This window comes from Myotis yumanensis, unplaced genomic scaffold, assembly GCF_028538775.1.
Source record: "Myotis yumanensis isolate MYYU_CA2020_CCGP unplaced genomic scaffold, mMyoYum1.0.hap1 SCAF_10, whole genome shotgun sequence".
Classification (NCBI taxonomy): Eukaryota; Metazoa; Chordata; class Mammalia; order Chiroptera; family Vespertilionidae; genus Myotis; species Myotis yumanensis.
The window spans coordinates 51448288-51464366 of record NW_027223761.1 but is presented as its reverse complement, the minus strand read 5'-3'; the positions used below and the strand labels follow the sequence as shown (position 1 = coordinate 51464366).

Here is a 16079-nt window from a genome sequence, read left to right as displayed (position 1 = left end):
ACAATGAGAAAACCCACTGCATGGGAAAACATATTTGTCAATGTCATATCTGATAAGGGCCTAATCTCCAAAATTTATAGGGAAATCATACAACTTAACAAAAAGAAGATAAACAATCCAATAAAAAAATGGGCAAAGGACCTAAATAGACACCTTTCAAAAGAGGACATTCAGAAAGCCAAGAGACATATGAAAACATGCTCAAAGTCACTGATCATGCGAGAGATGCAAATCAAAACAACAATGAGGTACCATCTCATACCTGTCAGAATGGCTATCATCAACAAATCAACAAACAACAAGTGCTGGAGAGGATGTGGTGAAAAAGGAACACTTGTGCACTGCTGGTGGGAATGCAGACTGGTGCAGCCACTATGGAAGGCAGTATGGAGTTTCCTCAAAAACTAAAAATGGAACTCCCATTTGACCCTGTGATCTCACTTCTAGGAATATATCCCAAGAAACCAGAAACACCAATCAGAAAGGATATATGTACCCAGATGTTCATAGCAGCACAATTCACCATAGCTAAGATCTGGAAACAGCCTAAGTGCCCATCAGCAGATGAATGGATTAGAAAACTTTGGTACATCTACACGATGGAATACTATGCTGCTGTAAAAAAGAAGGAACTCTTACCATTTGCAACGTCATGGATGGAACTGGAGAGCATTATGCTAAGTGAAATAAGCCAGTCAATGAGGGAAAAATACCACATGATCTCACTCATTCATGGATAATAGAGACCTTTGTAAACTTTTGAACAATAATAGATACAGAGGCAGAGCTGCCTCAAACAGATTGTCAAACTGCAACGGGAAGGCCGGGGAGGGTTGGGGGGCAGGAGCGAGGCGGGTAGGAGATCAACCAAAGGACTTGTATGCATGCAAATAAGCATAACCAATGGACATAAGACAGTGGGGGGTAGGGGAGGCCAGGGGATTGTCAAGTGCGGGGGGTGGGGAAAAAAGGACACACATGCAATACCCTTTGTAATACTTTTAGCAATAATAAAATAAAATAAAATAAAAAAAGAAGAGGAAGAAGAAGGAAAAGGTAAAGATACAAATTATTAACAATAAATACATATCTATCAACAAGTGAATCTAAAAATCAAGTGAATAAAAAATCTGATGAACAGAATAAACTGGTGAATATAACAGAATCAGGGGCATAGAAAGGGAGTGGACTGACAATTCTCAGGGGGGAAAGAGGTGTGGGGGTTTGGGAAGAGACTGAACAAAAATTGTACACCTATGGATGAGGATAGTGTAGGGGGTAAGGGCAGAGGGTGGGGTGGAAACTAGGTGGTGGGGGGGGAGCTATGGGAGGAAAAAAGAGGAACAACTGTAATAATCTGAACAATAAAGATTTAAAAAGAAAAAGAAAAAAAAGAACCCCCCCCCAAAAAATTAAAGGAGTAATAGGAAAATGTTTTAAACAACTCTGCCAAATTAAGAAGTTCAAAACACAGAGCTTCCTATTGAATCAACTGAACTTCTATTGAATCAATTTAAAGTACAGCAAGAAGCCAAGGGGAAGAGCTTATTTAGATAAACACACTTAGGAGAGTTTGCAAGCGCACCATGCAAATCCTGTGTTGAGCAGTGTTCATATGTCCTGTTTTTCTCAGCTTCATCAACCCTCTTTGCTGATTTTATGGTTTTAAAGACTAAAGGATCTTGAACAGAGGGTCCAATGAACATACCTGTAGGGCAAGTATACCCAGCATAGTTGTAGCTCTTTGTTGGCCTAATGAGAAACTATATTACCCATATTTCTTAGGCAAAAGATGTATGATATCAAAATGAGTATTACCTATGGGTGGTCAATTTAAGAACCCATAAATGAGTGCCCCATATGCCTCATGTATATTGAATGTATTATGAATATTTGTCCTTCTCTCACCTTTCCATCCCTTTCTATCTTCATCCTTCTTCTCCCATAACATTAATAATAATAACAACAATAATAAGGATAGGCTTTGTTGAATGCCTTTGTGTTGATGCAAGCAAGAATGCTTCATGTAAAGCATTTCTTTTAACTACACAGAAATTCTATAAAGTTTACTTTCCATATTTTATGGTTGAGGTATTAGAATCTCATTGGAATGACTTCCTCTGAGTAGAACTTTGCTGATTTTGATATTGCTCCTAAGCAGAAAGGGGAAGTTGGATACCTATGAGAAGGGATATTTGTATATTAAAAAAAGAACACCTTTACCTGTTTTTGGCCCGGTTTTTGAGCCTGATGTTCAAACAAAGTCCAGTGGAAATCAGGATTATCAGAAGTGCTGCCGAAGCTATACCCACTCTCCTAATCATGGACTCATTGACTGTTGTACTGTCGGGCTCAGCAACTGAAAAACAGATGTCTCACAAGCAGTTTCCCAAGAGAGTTGTTCCCACATTCACTTCTTAGTCAATCCCCAATTGTGTTCCCTCTAACAGTAATACATTGTGATTCCTCCCTTTACCTCCATTTCCCTCTCAAATTATGGTTAATTAGTAAGTTCAAGCCTCCATTAAAATATTATGTTACTTAGCTTATTTGTTCAGAAAATAAATGTAAGCAAATAAATTCATTTCTTCCATGGGAGAGTAGCAATGTAACAGAAAATTGACAAAATAGTAGGTCAGGGAGGGTTTAGATGAAGCTGAAACTGGTAGGTAGCCTGGCATAGTGTGAAAGAATCAAAGGATCAGAGGTCTCTGTGAGACTGAAAAGACTGTGTAAAAAGAGGTAAAGTATAAAGTTTAAAGAATTAGAAGTTGTGTTCAAAGAGAGAGACATTGGGATTTAATGTTTAGAACTGAAACATGTTCACTTTTGGGTCAAGCCCAAGGTCTGACACTGGCTGTGGGTGATTGAAGTGAAGTGGGTCTCTGCACTTCCCTATTCCTGGAACACTTGTTAACTTTCCCCTTTACCATTCCTATTGGACAACTTCTATTCAGTCTGTCATCAGGTGCAAAATTACCTCAAAAAAGCTTTTGGTGAGAAAAAGTGCCTAAAATATGGAAATAAGGCAAAACCAAATTCCATGTCTTTTTAATAATATGCTAAAACATTACCTAATAAGTTTATCTAATGATCATCTGACTTAGGAAAATAAAGCTTTATTATGGTTTTATTAACCTATAGCATTCCCATGAACTTAGCAGTCTTATTGTAGGATTGAATTTTGTGACTAATTTTGAACCAGTTATGTTATCTGCTCTTTTTCTCACTTATGAGTTAATTGAAATGATGGCCCCTGATTTCTATGTATTTTTATGAGAATTATGTTTTTTAATATTTTTAAAGTTGCACTTTGAACTATTCTCTTCCCCTTTCCATAAGCTATCTCTCCTTTGAGTTTTCATGGCATCCGCTGCTTGCTCCATACATTGTACTATAACTGAGTTTAATTTGTTCAAATAATATGTATTGAATTCCTCGTAGTTGCCCCATGCAGTGTTAGGTATTGGTGATACCACAGTGAACAAGGCAGATATGGTCTCGCCCTAAAAGTTTTTTCTTTTGCACAGCCTTTTCCTCCTACTAGAGCAGTGGTTCTCAACCTTCCTAATGCCGCCACCCTTTAATACAGTTCCTCATGTTGTGGTGACCCCCAATTTCATTGTTACAAATTAAACATAATTAAAGCATAGTGATTAATCACAAAACAATATGTAATTATATATGTGTTTTCCAGTGGTCTTAGGTGACCCCTGTGAAAGGATCGTTCGACCCCCAAAGGGGTTGCGACCCACAGGTTGAGAACCGCTGTACTAGAGTGTATGATTCATTAGTATAGACTATGTCTTAGCCATTATGGCCTTCTCGAGGTTAAGCATTGTGTTGGGCCACAAAGTTGTTCAATAAATATTTGTAGGATAAGTGTGTGGATAAATACATAATGGTGGAAATATAGCATTTACAGAGCTGAGATGCTAGTGTGTTAGATGAACTGTCTCCTTGGACTTGAAGTAATCTAAGGTGATGGCAAGTATTGAGGTGGAGAGGCAGATTATAACTCAGTAATAAGTAAATGAAGAGGAGTGGCTGGCTGTGACAAAACCTTAAAAAAACACCAGGAAGTATTTCCATGATTGGAAAAGAAGAAAGGGCTGGAATTGGTCCTGGGAATTGAATGTAATGCCAGGAAGGAAAGATCCTTAGGAAATTTCTGTTTTAATTAAGGAAAGAAGGTAGATGGAATTTGAGGGAAAAGATGGAATATGGCTTGGAAGTTATTTTCAATGGAAATAAATTTCTAGAAGGCCCTGAGGAAAAGTTTGGATTGTGGGTTTTTGGAACAGAGGGCAATTTATTCACTTTAGAGGATGAATGGGGGTGAGTAGCCTATATCACAACTTAAAACGTGATAATATAAAAAATTTATGTTTTGACTTTGTGTGATAGTATTACCCTTTTATTTTCTGCTGCCTGGTCTCATGGTTGGCTATTCTCCCCATTCATTGATGCACCAGGCCCTGTCTTCCATGATACCCTCCAGGCCAAGGTCTGCCATTATCCTCAGAGACTTCACTGTCCACATGGACAAGCCCTTCAAAACCTTCATTTTTATCTTTATTGAACTCTTTAACAACAAATATTTACTGAATGCTTTCTTTGTTCCTTGTACTACAAGGTATATTAGACAGTGGGTTTTGAATGATTAAAAAAATCTTGTCCCCATCTTCAAGAATCTTACTACATACTGAATGACACAGATGATAAATATAAATGCACAAGGAAATATATGTACAATTGCATCATTTTAGTACCAATGTTATGAAAACATAGTGGACTATAAAAAAGAATAATGCTGGAACCTAATTCAGCTAGATGGGCAGTAAAAGAAACACTCTCCAAGGAAGTAATAATTCATCCACGACTAGAGAATACGTAGTAGTTAGCCAGATGAAGAATAGAGAGAATAATTGAAAAGCTACCGCATAGAAATGGGATTCAATGTTCTGAGGAACACACTGACTTATGCAGCCATATTCATATTAGAAATCTAAAGGTTTGAATTTAAGTCAGATGTGGGACAATCCTAGGTGATGACCAGCCCAGAAATGATCATCAGAGCAAGGGGAGGAAAGTGAACATAAAATGAAGACCTAGGTAATTTGTCCTCTCTCTAGCTCCCAAACTTTATCTCACTTCATTTCTTTCTCTGAAAATAATTCTGGGCTAAGAGACTGAGAACTTGAGTTTGGTGCTCAGCTACACCTGGTTTAGATGGACAATTAGCCTTAGAGAAGCCTTATTCCCTTTCTACCTGTCAGTTTCCTCTGCTCTTTAGAATGTATGTGGATATTGTACTGGCTGATACACATTGTTTTCATCATCCTTTTACTTTAATCTCTTTCTAAGGACTATGGTTACTAGATGAAAGGCCCTTAGTTTAGCTGAGGCTCTGATGGGTCTGGACCAGCAAATTTGCAGGTAGGAGTTAAAGAAAGTTGAATTTTCCTTTATAATAGAAGTAAACAATTCAGTGTGTATGTGCAGGGGTATAAGACACAGTTCAGGAAGGAAGGGATGAAGTAATAAAGGGAGGGTATGGATGGAGAAGACTGAGACTGGAACTAGGGACATAGCAGGATTTTGATGTGTCCCACCATGTCACCTTCTCAAATTATAAATAACTTATACTAATAAGGAAGCCAGGATAGAGTGTTGCAGTCAGAGTGGAGAGCAAGTGTATAGGCCCCATGTAAGGCAATGCTTGATGCCTTTGAGGACCTAGTCAGAGCCAGTGTGCTCAGAGCTCAGTGAGAGAAAAGGAGAGAGAGCTAGAGAGGGCAAATGACATAGGTCTTCACTTTGACTCCTCTTTTCTCTATGTACTCTCAGTGGTCATTTCTGAACTTGTCATCACCTAGAATTGCCCCACATCTGACTTAAATTCAAACTTTTAGATTTCTAATATGAATATGGCTGCCTAAGTCAGTGTGTTACTATTCTTTGGAAATAAAAATGCTAGGATGGGGGGAAGGGGGCAGGGAGAAAGTAAGAAAGAACAAAAAAAAACTGTGAATATCAGACTTTAAAATAGGTGTGAAGGTTGCTAAAAGCAGATTTGATCACACAGAAGCTATGTGGGAGAAAGTGAAGAGAGGTGTGGAGAATGGTGAGAACACCATGCAGTGGCAAATATCAGGAAGCACTAGCAAAAATATCCTTACTGAGCATGAGGGGCCTAACTTGAAGCATTAAAGCTACATGCTTGTTTGTAACAAATGGTTGAGGAACTGAGGAGTGCATCCTAGACCTATTTTTATTTAGAGAGGCAGAGAACATGGGATATTCAACTATTCACACACAGGAGCATGTTGGTAGGAAGAAGCCTGTCTCTGTGGCTGCAGTTGGATGTGAGAATTATCTACTCTGGAAGACTGCGCTAGCCTCCCTGCCTCACAAGGAACTTGTGAAATAGCTGGTCCAGGAAAATTCAATGCATGTAATAATGAGTAAGACAGTAATATTGGCATAGAAACATTCCATGTACAAAGATTACACATGGAATTATGAGAAAAAAGATAATCAAGATTTGCTAGAAAAATCCTGTCATAGCATAGATGAATATTAAAGCCAAACATTTAGCCATGAATTTTAAGACTATTAAAGAATAATAGCTTCTATGAAGGAATAGCACAAAGCAGAAATATAAAAACTTAAGAAAACTGTGGCAAGACAATAGGACTTGGCAGAAATCAGGAAGTGAAATCAGGAAGATATAACAAAACCATAACTGCATGTTAACAGAAAATTGATCTACATTTATGGTCATAGCATTTTTGCAATATGTTATGTAGGAAGAGCGAGAAAAGAACATAAAAACGCTGAAGAGAAACATTGTAGAATGAGAACCAGGAGAGATGGGCCTATTGGAGGGCTAGTAAGGAGAAAGTATGAAAATGATATCTGGTGTAGAGTGCTCTGGTTTGAATATTGTGTCCCCTCAACAATCATATATTAAAATCCCAAATGCCTAATTTGTGGTTCTGAACCCATTGACTTAAGGACAATTAGAGTCCTTAAAAAAGAGACCACCTCATACCCTACTTGAGCTCCCTAGGACTTTCTACCATATGAGAACACAAGGAGAAGTTGACTGTCTGCAACTCAAAAGAGGGCTTTTACCAGAACCTGACTATGTGTACACATTCATCATGAATTTGCAGCCTCCAGAACTGTGAGAAATAAATTTTTGTTGTTTATAAGCCATCTAGTCTGTGGCATTTTGTTATACCAGCCTGAATGGACTAAGATAAGAAGGTCCTGTTCCATAGAGAGGTTAAATAGGTGAAGACTGAAAAATTAGCCAGGAAAGGATGGGAGAAGTTAGAAAAAAGAGGAGGGGAGTTGGCTCCTGGCAGCAAGATTGGTGTGGATGTGATGAAGAGAGCAGAACCAAGCTTATGTGCTTCGAGTTGACACCACCATGGATGTGAGCACAGTGAGGGGAGAGAGAAAGCTGACCTGTTATGGAGAAGTGTTCTTCCTTTTTCTGATTCAGAACTGGGTTCCAGACAGAACATGTCAGATTCTTCTGAGAAGTTTCTCTGAGTAACAGTGATGTTGTTACATGGAACAAGCCACATTTGTCCTGGGTATGAGTCTCAGAGTTAGCTGGAATTTCTCTTCCCTCAGAGTCCATCCACTGGACCTTTGGCTGAGGGAAACAGCCCTCTGATGTGCACTCTAATTGGAGTTGGCCGGACCTAGTGACTTCCACATGGAACTGAGGATGTGATCCGAGAGCTGGGAAGAAGAACAGAGAGAAGTCAGGTCCTAAGCTCATTTTTCAGTACATTTATCCCTCTCCTTCTTTTATTTATTTATTTATTTATTTTTATTTTTAAAATATATTTTATTGATTTTTTACAGAGAGGAAGGGAGAGAGATAGAGAGTTGGAAACATCGATGGGAGAGAAACATTGATCAGCCGCCTCCTGCACATCTCCTACTGGGGATGTGCCTGCAACCCAGGTACATGCCCTTGACTGGAATCGGACCTGGGACCTTTCAGTCCGCAGGCCGACACTCTATCCCCTGAGCCAAACCGGTTTCGGCCCTCTCCTTCTTATGAAGAGTTTGTGCTGCTGACTAGACCTCAGTGTGCAGAACAGGGAACTGAGGCTCTGAGGAAGTTTTTGCAACAAAGGATGGGACTTAGACTCCTGGGTGAGAGAGAAGTACAACACAATCCAAAACAAATGGCCCCTATTTCTTGACTTCTATGCATCTCTATTATCTTTAATTTAGATCCAAGCATTGATATATGGAATAATGGGGGTGATTAGAAGTAGTTGCCATCTCCCTTTATCATATGACTTCTTTATATTTCCCAGGAAAATTGGATCAGAAGAAGGAGCCCATCCCAGAATAAACTCACCCCTGTGGGGTGTCAGAGCAATAAATGTGGGCCATTACCTGCCACTTTCAGCTCAATCATTGTATCACTGTAGAAGGAGCCATGTTGGATCACACAGCGATACTGCCCATTGTCAGAGGGTTGGACATTGAGGATTTTCAGGACTACTATCCCCTTATGCATAACATTTTTCACAAGCTCTGTCCTCCCTAAATACTCCGCCACAGCTTCCTCAGGCTTGTCCCTCCCATCCTCATAGAGGTGCACCACTCGGGAGGGTAGGGATCTGGTCCAGGTTATTTTCATATTTTTAATTCTTTGAGGAGGTGAGAGGAAGCAGGGCAGCTCTGCTTCACCACCCAGCATGGCCACCAAGGGGTCATGGGGCCCCTGGACTTGGAATGCTCCTGAAAAGAGAACAGAGATAGAATCAGGGTGGGCTGGGGGCAGGATTTGGGCAGATGAAATGGTGTTGACTACACACATGTTTGGCTATTTCCATCTTAACCAACTGGGGAGAAGGTCTGAAAGGGAATAGTTGTTGAATCTTAGGGAGTCCCTTTTCTGACCTGAACATACACTCAGAGCTAGCAGGAAGCTGGAGGTGTTGGACATAGGAAATCTAGGCCTGGCTATGCTGAGGCAAGCAAAAGACTTGGGGCATAAATGTTGACTAGGCACTTACTTTTGGGGCACATGTCCAGGGTCAACAAGATCCTGAAAGAGAGTGCCTCTTAAAATTTGGGCCCTAGCCTCCTCTCTTAACTCACCCTGTGGGGAGGGACCTGAGGAATGTAATTGCAGAGAAGGGGGAATAGACATGCTAACTCCTTCAGGTCAGGTTCTGTCCTTGTCCATAGGAGGGGGAGATCACACAGGAACTCTAATAGCTCTGGATGGATAGTAGGATATCTGTTGAGAAAGAATCTGAAGCAATTCAGTGGAAAAGACATTTGGAAATCATTAATAATGTTTGCCATGAATGTGGCATGAGAAAATGGGGCAAACAAGCTAATTTTTGTCAATCTTATTCTACATTGTCTTGAGGCTCTAAGAACTTATGCTTCTTTATTACCATATGGGCACTTTCATTCTCTCTATTTTTATACCACCACATCACATGCACTCAGATGTATACACACACACACACACACACATCAACAGGCCTTGACCAGGAGATAGGGATGCAAATGCTTAGTACACTGCCTGGTACTTAGTAAGTGGAATAAAGTTATCTTCTTTACTTTTCCAGGATCTCATAGCATTTGTGTTTTTGTCAAACTTTTCTTCCATCTCCCCTCCCTTTTCCTTTTCCTTCCCTTACATAACGGAGAATTAGAAACTCATAAGAATGCATACCTATAACCATTTGGAAGCAGAGGTAGAGTGAGATGAGGCTGCCATGATAAATTGTAGAGATTTTCTGCCTCCTCAGGTGACCGAGGCAGGGTGATATCAAGGGTTTGTGCTGATGACTCATTGGAAAAGGAGGAAAACACTGTAATGAGGAGAGAGAAAAAAGGAGAACGCTGAAATTTAATGAAGGGTCAGAGAAAGGAAGGAATTTAGGAATTTTACTCTTGGACAGGTAAGGGGCATGTCTTATCTATGGGAATAAGGTGAGGGGCAAAGTAAGATTCATGCTCCTTTTTCTACAAGTTTTGTGACTTTGATTTTCAGGAATGTATAGGGTACTCATGGCTCTAGATACCTTCTACATACTGATGACTCACGCCAAAATGTGCATTGTCTGTACATAATGTGACCCAGTGGCAGGACCTTGCTTTCTAGAGGGATCAAGAGCTAAGGTGTTCCTCTGCCTTGGACCAACAAAAATAAACAGGTGGCTTCTATCATTTCCCACCCCACTACCTTCTTCGCCTGGCCAAGGCAGGCTTCTAATGTCCCATTCTAGAACTTGGAAATTAGTAGTAGTAGTAGGGAAGGGCCTGTAACATACCTCATCAACCACTAAAACTTAGAATTTGGTGGCCATGGCTGTGAAGTTTGTTACCCAGAGCCCAGGGCTCAGAGATCTTGCTGCGGAGGGAGTTTCTAGGAAGGCTCGCCCAAAGAAGGGAGGGGAAGGCATTCCAAAGGCCATATTCTCTTTAGGTGGAGTGGAGGTAATATGTGGGGGAATGGATCCTGAGCTGGTAGAGGCATCTATTTATATAAAAGCCTAAGCGACCATCACAACCGAACGGGTGCAGGCTGGGCTGATGGGACCAGCCCAGCCTGCACCGCCTGTGAATGAATTTCATGCATCAGGCCTCTAGTGTGGTATATAATTGTGCAAGGTCTTAAGGACCATGGAAGCACTACAGAGATGGAGCATATATTACTTCTCCATGGACTAGGCAGCACTTCTCAACCTTTTTGATATTATGGCACATAGAGAAAATGATGTTATTTGTTGAGCACACTGTAGTAAACTAGAATGGGATTAGGCTATATGGGCTTCATGGGAAAATTATTTTCTCTATATTATTTAATTATAAGAATAATAAAATTGAATTTTATATATATACTAGAGGCCCATTGCAGGAAGATTCCTGCAAGAAAAGGGCTTCCTCAGGCCTATTCCTGCAAGAATAGGGCTTCCTGCATCCAGAGTGAAGCAGAGAAGGGATCGAAGCCCGCCAGTGCTCCACTCCCATGTCCGCTTCCTCAGCTCCCTCCCTTCTCTGCCACTTCACTCCCTTCTGCAGTGTTTGACTTCCTTCTACGCTGTCTTCAGTCTTCGCTCCGTGCTAGTCTATGCAAATTAACTGCCATCTTTGTTGGGTTAATTTGCATTCTCACTCTGATTGGCTGGTGGGCATAGCAGAGGGATGGTCAATTTGCATGTTTCTCTTTTATTAGTGTAGATGTGCCCAGCTGGTGTGGCATCATTCCATGCATTGAAAGGTTGCTAGTTTGATTCCTACTTGGGTTTCAGGCTTGATCCCCAGTAGGGACGTGCAGGAGGCAGCCAATCAATGTTTCTCTCAGATGTTTCCATCTCTCTCTCTGTCCCTTCCTCTCTCTCTAAAAAAATCAAAGACATATTTTAAAAAAGAAATATGTTAAATATAAATTTAGAAAGAATATTCCTAAAAATCTAAAATTTTTTAGTTTGCTTCATTAAATATAGCTTTAAAAATGTTTTTATATGAGTTTATCTGAGCCAAACTGATGAAGCACGCCATGGTAAAAGATCTAAAATACTCCCTAGAATAACAGTTTTTCAGCTTCTCTTATGCATTTGAAACTAAGAAGGGGAAGTAAGGAAGATTACATGGAGGTAGGATTAAGCAAAGTGAGAGTTGAATTGCAGGATAGCTACCAAGATATGTGCTCCCTTGAGAGTAGTATGGCTTATTTCAAATGTGTTAGCCATATTAACACATTTTGAAAAATATTAATTATTTTGAACAAATATAGGTTTTTGACTGCTGATTGTATATTTGAAATAACTACAGATAATTATCAATGTTCAATCATAATGATTAATTATGTCTTCAATTTCTTCGTAGTCACCATTGGTGAGATATTTTAGTTCACAAGTAGATTATACAAATTTTAAAACCTTTTTCATTCCAATTCTTTTATTTTTTTAAAAAGATTTTTTATTGATTTTTAGATACAACCAGAGAGAAAAAGAAGCATCCATGTGAGAGAGAAACATTGGTTGTCTGCCTCCTGCATGTCCCCTAATGTGGATCCAGCCAGCAACCTGAGCATGTGCCCGGACCTGGAATTGAACCAGCAGCTTGCCAATGCATAGGATGACATACAACCAATGAACCACACAGGCCAGGGCATTCTCATTCTTTTACATTGTATTTTAAAAGTTTAGGGCTCTTTCTTTCCTTTGTTTACAAATGTAATGGATTTAAAATCCAATTGAATTTTTTCATCCAATATTTCAAAATAAGGAGTTTTTGAGGTGTGCAGCGGGCAGGCCTGGATGGGATGGGTTCACGTGGGCCTCAGAGCCTCTCGCCCTACCAGAGAAGAGGTCACGGGGTGAAGCTGCAGCTCCTGCTGCCGCTGCTGCCGCTACCACCACGAGGTCTGAGCACTGGGTTGCAGCCATGGCCTACTGCCGGCAGGAAGGGAAGGATCGAATTATATTTGTGACCAAAGAAGTCGATGAAACTCCAAGCAATGCAGAGCTGGTGGCTGACGATCCCAATGAGCCATACGAGTAGCATGGATTGATCCTGCCCAATGGAGACATTAACTGGAACTGCCCGTGCCTTGGGGGAATGGCTAGTGGCCCCTGTGGGGAACAATTTAAATCAGCCTTTTCCTGCTTCCGCTATAGCACGGAGGATCTCAAGGGATCAGACTGTGTAGACCAGTTCCAGGCCAGGCAGGAATGCATGCAGAAGTACTCAGACCTCTATCCCCAAGATGAGGAGGAGGAGGAGGAGGAAGAGAAGAAGCCAGCAGAACCTTTCGAAAAGGCAGCTCCCGCTGAGGCCACTGCAACCAAAGAAGAGAAGGAGTCAAGCTAATGAAGGCCATGCTGCAGCACTGGCTCCAGGCCTTCCACTCAGAGTGATATGAACCTTTTGCAAATGCCTTTCAGTCACTCTCCAAGAAAGTCTTTCCCTCTACAGTTCTGTGCACTGTAATGTACAAAATAACTTATTCTGATGATCAGGGGATTTTTCTCCTTGACATATACACTGAAAGACATGGGGTTATATGTCTGTGTATCTCACATAATTACCAGTGACTGTGGCTGCTGTTTTCGAATTCTTCTCTGAGATTACCTGTAAGTTTGCCACTTTGAAATAACGTGCTGAATACTCTCAGCAATTAGAAATCATTATCTAGTGTCTCTTGTGAGTGAGCTGATTTATTCTGATTCACTATCTCCCTTTTAGTAGATTTTATACCCGTTTGGTAAATGAAATAGAAATAAAAACATTTTCCTTCATAAATGCTGGAATGGGGCCATTCCTAATACAAGAGGCCAGATAATCAGATACTTATTTCTCAAAAACCATCTTGACCTTGAGTATATGAGGTACTATGCTTCATTTCTGATACAATTTGGTTTCCATTTTTATATTGAGGCCCAGGTTTTCTTTCTAGAGAGTGGAGCTTTGGAACCCCCAACTCACAGACGCTTTCTAAAAAGCTGGTTTTGCTGTTCTTGTTATTCCAGAAGCCCGGGTTGGGGCCTGTGTTCACACTGGCTGTTCAGATGCAATATTCTTGAGAGGTCGGGACCTACTTGTTACCAAAGTAGCGACCAAGAAGGAAACATGAATTAAAAGGAGAGCACAGTTTTACCTGAAAAACAAAAAAACAAAAACAAAATAAGGAGTTTTTGTTGTATGTACATACAATGAATGTTAAATTAATCACTTTGCACTACAAATTGACAAAAAAAAATCTGATGTCAGTGAAGACAGAATTTGGGTGCTGCTGCCTTGAGCACCAACAGGAACCTGTGCCAGGCCTCTTTGTTCCTCCCATTCACTCCAGGTAGGATCACATATGGGCTCCTTTTGCACCTGCACTTTGAACTCTTCCTGTTACTCTATGAGGTCCTTTTCCTGAAGGGCAGTATTCAGTGCAGTTGGCTGAAGACTAAATCCAGGCTGTCAATCAAGCAGAGTGTGTAGTCGTTATCACCAAACAGAGGTTGACAGAAGTTGCTCTTGCCATTTGCTGCTCATCTTGCAAAGCCATCTGAAGGATGCTACTGGTGGGAAATTGGTATAAAGATATGTTTAAAGATGAAGCCTGAAGGCCTACTGGTATCTGTACTGGTACATGGTACCTTCAACTAAGTGGGGTCCTGTTTCCTAATCTCTTGAAAGTGTAGGAAATGACTGGTTAGGGACAAAATTTTGTGGCAACTAACTCACGTGGGCAAGAGAAAGTTATTGTGCCCCTTTCCCCCACCAGGGCAGAGCCTGCTTCCCACCAATGGCAGGGAGGAGACACTCTGGAAACAATGCAGAGACCTAAGAATCTGTTGAGAGACCTGATAGAGAAAAGTGGGGAGGATCTTAGCAAAGAGTTCCAGTCTGTTAGTGCCAAGCTCTTCAGAGCTATGTCTTGACCAAAATTTCTTTATAACTCACTGCAAAATTAAAGTGCCCAATACAACTTTTCCAATAGTTCCCTTGTACTTCTGCCACACCACATATGATGTATTTATGGTGGAAACAAAGGAAATGGTTTTGAAAAAAAGGAAAGTAGGAACAAGACTTACTGTTCTATGAAAACTCAGGGGGACCTGGAGGATGATGTGGCCGTTAGGGGTCCTCTCAGGCAACTCTCAAGTGGCAGCACCCCAGCTCTAGTTATGGGCCCTTACTTTTTAAGAGCAGGTGTTTTGAGTACTTTACCAGCTGTCACTCATACTTTGTTGGATCAGTGTGATGTTCTTGGTAAATTTCATCAGAGACTTCACTTGTCCACCATGGCTACTTCCTCAGGCTACACTGAAATCACCAGCTAGTGATTTCATTTCAGGTCCACACACCCTTCAGTATTTGTAACATTCTTCTCTGAAAGTGAGAATCCTAACTCTTGATCCTTAATATATTTATACTAGTGGCCTGATGCACAAAATTCGTGCACATTAAAAGGGAATTAATTTGAGGAAATATTTTAATATTGCTATTTGCCCTTTCTCTGTAATAGAAGTGTGAGAGATGAAAGGGCATTTGTAAAATGTATATGAAAATAATATATAAACTTATTAATAAATAAACAGTAACAAAATGATATAACAACAACGGAGGCATGATATAAAAACAACAAAAACATGGTATGAAAACAACAAAAACATGATATAAAAACAACAGTGATGCAAACAATGACTGAAACAGTGATTAAACTTATTCTAATATCTCCCTGTACACCACATTAAGAGTGAAAACACTTTCAGAGTGCTTGACTAATTTCCCTTGTGATGAAGTATTTAGAACTTTGACTTTAACGTCACATGCTCTTTGAACCCGAGAGAAAGCAACATGTAACTGACTATGTGCAAAAACGGGTTAAGGTAGGAACATGCCTACTCTGTCTAGAGTTTGTCCTTGTGATTTATCAATAGTCATCATGGAAAACTATCATCGAATCAATATAAGTGGGAGGCCAGTGCCAGATGGGGACAAGTCAATTCTTGGAATCAGAACAACCTCTTCCTCTGCAGATCCTGTTAATATTTCAGCTTCGATAATCTCAGGTCGTAATCTTTTGATAATAAATTTGGTACCATTACAAAGACCACATTTACTATTAAGATTTCTCAATAGTATAATGATTGCACCCACTTTCAATTTTAATTTATGACACAGCATTCCTGAAGGAGTAATACTATTAAGAAGTTCGATGGCAAAATTTTCCTTTTCAGCATCATCTGTTGAATCAATGGAATCATCACTCAAATATGTGTGAAAATCTCCATTAAGTATATCCAAAATTTCTTCATTTAATTTTTGAACGTGCTCATTTTTTGGATAAAGAATTGCATGTTTAGATATATTTTTGATATTATCTATAGATATACTACTTCCAAAGGTAGCTTCAATAATAGACTCATTACAAATCATTTCACAGGGGATTTCAATAATATCCATTCCTCAATGAAAACTATCAAGTTTGCCATCTCCAAGTTTTACTATCCATTCACTATAAGCAGAATCCTCTGATCTCATATTTGTTGTAAGAGACAACTTTCTGAAAC

General features: G+C 40.1%; 1 protein-coding gene and 1 pseudogene across 7 annotated transcripts in view; one reads left to right on the top strand and one right to left on the bottom strand.

Annotated features, from left to right (window-relative positions):
• The window catches only part of LOC139017379 (putative selection and upkeep of intraepithelial T-cells protein 1 homolog), a 32892-nt gene that overhangs the window by 14593 nt on the left and 2220 nt on the right, over positions 1-16079 (bottom strand). For 4 of the 7 annotated variants that reach the window (XM_070425702.1, XM_070425701.1, XM_070425708.1 and 1 more), the window contains 5 exons: positions 13495-13666; positions 9734-9872; positions 8434-8781; positions 7480-7761; positions 2224-2359 (listed from right to left, as the gene is read on the bottom strand). In XM_070425702.1, the coding sequence (XP_070281803.1) occupies positions 2224-2359; positions 7480-7761; positions 8434-8781; positions 9734-9854 (887 nt within the window). In that variant the 5' untranslated portion in view covers positions 9855-9872; positions 13495-13666. Of the gene's footprint in view, positions 1-2223; positions 2360-7479; positions 7762-8433; positions 8782-9733; positions 9873-13383; positions 13433-13494; positions 13667-16079 lie in introns of those variants that run through there. The other 3 variants (XM_070425704.1, XM_070425705.1, XM_070425706.1) reach the window with 2 other exon arrangements.
• LOC139017381 (mitochondrial intermembrane space import and assembly protein 40 pseudogene) lies at positions 12454-13147 on the top strand (annotated as a pseudogene).